A 3,995-nucleotide genomic window follows, 5' to 3' on the forward strand; every position below is an offset into this window, starting at 1 on the left:
ATTATGGATAGGAATAGGTACTAAGTCCACTAGTTTAAGTGCAATTACTTTATGTAATGATAGAACAAAATATTGATACAATCGAGAATACACGTTGGATTTCTATTGAGTTGTTTTTGTTTTGCCTCTGGTATAAACCAATATCGATTGTTATAAAAGACCGCCATCAATTTCGTGAAGTTCAGGACGATGGTTCATTTCGCGTTACGTACGCACAGCGCTGTTGCAACAGGGGGTCCGTCGTAACATTCCCCCACCCGTAAACCTTGGTGGTCTTCTGGAACTCCGGATGTCTTTGAACCAGGTTTACCACTGTCCACGACGTCCAAAACGGCAAGTTTTACTGCTGGTCGTCGAAGAACTCCCGTTGCAGTGTGTACGAGCGCCTGACGTACTCTCCCGTCCTTGCCGGGAAACACCTGCTCGATGCGTCCTCTTGACTACTGGCTCCTCGTGGATCCACTGACCACCAACACTAAGTCGCCAACGGCCAGATCCCTCACTTCTTCAAACCATTTACACCTGCGGGTGATTACAGGCAAGTACTCCTTGAGCCAACGCCGCCAAAATTCTTCAGTGATGAATTGCGCTAAGTTCCAGCTACTCCTCAATACAGTGCGGCTGTCCACGGGAGCCGTAGGGTGAATTTTCACTCCAGTAGAACCGCCCAGCAAAAAGTGGTTAGGAGTCAAAGCCTCCTGATCAGCTGTTTCCAGTGGCACGAAAGTGAGCGGTCTACTATTGATCATAGCCTCAGCTTATAGGATGACTGTCTCCAAGGTGGTTTGCGGGTCGCATCCAGTACAGCCCCTGTTGCCACCTTGACTGACCGAACTAATCTCTCCCAAACACCCCCCATATGGGGCGCAGCAGGAGGGATGAATTTCCAGCTTGTTTCGGCGCTCGTGAATGTTGATGCGAGGGCGTCATTTCGTTTTTCAATTTCCTTCTTGAGCTCTTTGCTGGCACCCTGGAAGCATGTCCCGTTGTCCGAGTAGAATTCTCGTGGGGGACCGCGGCGAGCCACAAAACGACGAACGACCATGATACAGGATACCGTACTGAGAGAATGCACCACTTCCATGTGCACTGCTCTAACTGTCAGGCATGTGAACAGTGCAATCCACCGTTTTGCGAGACTTCGGCCAACTCTTACGAAAACCGGTCCGAAGTAGTCGAGCCCAACGAATGAAAAAGGACGGACGAAGGATGTAAGACGCACCGCTGGTAGAGAAGCCATTGGTGGAGGATTCGGAGCAGCTTTGAAGATACGACACGGAACACAATTCTTTGCAATCTTCTCCACTATCGATCTAAGCTTCGGAATCTCAAATCGTTGACGGATCTCGTTCACGACTGTTTCCCGATTTGCATGGTTAAAGCGACGGTGATACCAGTCAATTATCAGAAATGTTATTGGGTGATTTCTCGGCAAGATTGCGGGAAATTTAGCTTCTTTTGGTATGTAAGGAGCCATACCGATTCTGCCACGCATCCTCAAGATCCCACGATCGTCCATAAATGGCCATGTCTTGTAAATAGAACTGGATCTGGACACTGTACAGTGTCGTTTCTCTGGAGGTCCCTGTGACTTAGCGAGAATTGACAATTCTTCCGCGAATACCTCCTTTTGAGCGACCTTCCACAGTAGTTCCTCAGCTCGCTTCAGTTCGTCCTGAGTGAGAACTCCCAGTTGCAGACTCTCGTGTCTTTTCCTTCGACGACAGTTATCCACGTAGCGGAGCACGAATGCTACCGTTCGTTGAATCCTAGTCCACGAATTGAACCGGGATACATCGATTGGGATATCCAACCGCGGTGTGTGGTGGCACAAAATGATGGCATCTGAGCGGAGCTCTTCTGTAGTCGGAGCAACTAAACGCTGTATTGGCCATGAGCCTTCTTCTTCGTACAGAAAATTTGGTCCTCGAAACCAAGGATTATCTGTCGAAAGCCGTGGTCCACTATTCCACTTTGTTGCTTGATCGGCGATGTTAAGCTTCGTGGGGATCCATCTCCACTCTATTTGATATTATCCCAGCTCTTTCCAACGACAGGTTCTTGCTTTCTGCGTCTGCAACTTCGCCGATACCACGTAGGACCTCTGCCTTATTGGACAAGAAGTGTCGCATCTTGAAACCTCCTCTCGAATGCACTGTTTTGACCTCGTTCACTACCTCTATTGCTTCTTGGACGGTACGGAAACTATCGAGATAATCGTCCACATAGTGCTTGTGGATTATGGCTTCGGCAGCACGGGGGAATTCATTGGACAGTTCTTTGGCGTTTTGGTTCTTCACGTATTGGGCAGACGCTGGAGAACAAGTCGACCCAAACGTCGCCACGTCCATGATGTAGATTTGCGGATAATCAGAGGGCTTGGCACGAAACACGAATCGCTGAGATAAGTAGTCTGGATACCTGATTTTTAATTGGTGGAACATTTCCATCAGGTCTCCAGAGACTGCCACTGGAAATTGTCGGAATTGGCATAAAACTTTTGGAAGCGGCGTTAAGAGATTTCAGAAGTTGGGAGTTGAATGAAACATGACCCACCTTAGCGGCTGCATCCCAAATCAGCCGGATCTTGTTTGGTTTCCTTGGACTGGTTACAACTCCTATTGGTAAATACCAGACCCGATTTCTAGGTGTAGATGTCAGTTCCGTTAGAGAGGCTTTATGCGCATAACCTTTGTGCTCGTAGCCAGCTATCTGTTGGCGAACTTGTTCAGCTAATGGAGGATCCGCCTTTAGTTTTCGTTCTAGTGCCTCTAGACGACGGACGGCCATCGGATAACTGTCCGGGAAATTTGGCTCGTCTACTTTCCACAACAACCCAGTCTCAAATTTAGATCCTTCCTCCGTGCGGCGTGTTGACTCCTGTAGGATTCGGCCCGTTTATCCTCCTCAGACTCGATTTTGTTGAACGGCGCACTGACACTGGAATTCTCCATGACGAAATAATCACGCATCTGCTCGTTCATCTCCTGATCATGATCGGGCAATGTCGCTGTGTGGAAGTTAACGACTGCTTCTGTACCCTTTTCGGACGAAATGCTTCCGTATATACTCCAGCCCAGTCGACACTTGGCAGCGATGGGATCATTCTGGCCCCCTTCCCTAAGTTTGAGCGGAACACATAGACGTAGGTTGTCGAGTCCAATTAATAATTTTGGTTGAACATGTTCATATTCTTCCACTGGAAGACTACGCAAATGAGGAAATCGTTGTGCTAATTCGCGGTACCTCAACGTTTGCGACGCAAACGATTGTAGACTGCTGGAAGCTACTGATAAAGATGGGCCAGTCTTCGGGGTTCCCACTAAATGATGGTAGTTCTTTGCCCAGCACTTGTCGCGCAGCGATGTGTTGCTGTGTGAGGACGACTGGATTCGAATACGACGTTTGATTCTCACCAGACACTTGTCTGGAGGGCTGATCGTTCGGGTTAGGATTAATCGATGGGCGATCAGGAGAGTTGACAGGTGGGCGGATTGTAGTACGATGAGGGTGTCCACTGATAAGAGGAGTGGAATGTTTCACGGGTCGAGGATGTTCATCGGGTAAAGCTGCTAGTTGTCTGGAAGCATGTCCACCAACCGACGGATTGTGTTCTTCAGCTTGCAGCACTGAGTCCCCTGGGATATTATTTGTATGGGGATGGATAATGTCGTTTTCTCCCACCAAATTTCCGTTTCCTCCCGTTTCTCCAGCAGCTGCTTGTCCATCCAGCCAATCAGTTACCTTCTTCTTGGAATCCGGAATAGATCCTCCTCTACTGCTATGCGAAGCCGCTTGTCGAATGATTTCGTGTCGTGTTTCCATAGAATCTTTCCACAGCTGTGACTGCTTCGCTTTGAATTCCTTTTCCTCTTTCAATTTTCTTTCACGTAACCTTCTTTCTTCTTCTGCTAACTTTTTCTTCTCTTCCAACTGACGCTCTGATTCCTCCACTTCTTTCTTATTCATTTCCGCTTGTTCTTTCAAATCACGTT

At 48.1% G+C, this 3,995-nt stretch overlaps 1 protein-coding gene across 1 annotated transcript; it reads right to left on the bottom strand.

The window, feature by feature from the left end:
- Positions 1-745: 745 nt before the first annotated feature.
- LOC129773807 (uncharacterized) lies at positions 746-2,790 on the bottom strand. Its single transcript, XM_055777459.1, has 3 exons — positions 2,422-2,790; positions 2,093-2,378; positions 746-2,022 (listed from the first exon to the last, which is right to left on the bottom strand). Exons 1-3 carry the CDS (start codon positions 2,788-2,790, stop codon positions 746-748), a joined length of 1,932 nt encoding a protein of 643 aa, XP_055633434.1.
- Positions 2,791-3,995: the final 1,205 nt, after the last annotated feature.

Source organism: Toxorhynchites rutilus, chromosome 3, assembly GCF_029784135.1.
Source record: "Toxorhynchites rutilus septentrionalis strain SRP chromosome 3, ASM2978413v1, whole genome shotgun sequence".
Lineage (NCBI taxonomy): Eukaryota > Metazoa > Arthropoda > Insecta > Diptera > Culicidae > Toxorhynchites > Toxorhynchites rutilus.

Coding starts and splice junctions, on each gene's coding strand:
- LOC129773807 (XM_055777459.1), bottom strand. CDS start 2,790: ATGGCCGTCCGTCGTCTAGAGGCACTAGAACGAAAACTAAAGGCGGAT. Junction 2,379..2,421: donor TTCCACCAATTAAAAATCAG/GTATCCAGACTA, acceptor TTTCGTGCCAAG/CCCTCTGATTATCCGCAAAT. Junction 2,023..2,092: donor TAAGGCAGAGGTCCTACGTG/GTATCGGCGAAG, acceptor AATATCAAATAG/AGTGGAGATGGATCCCCACG.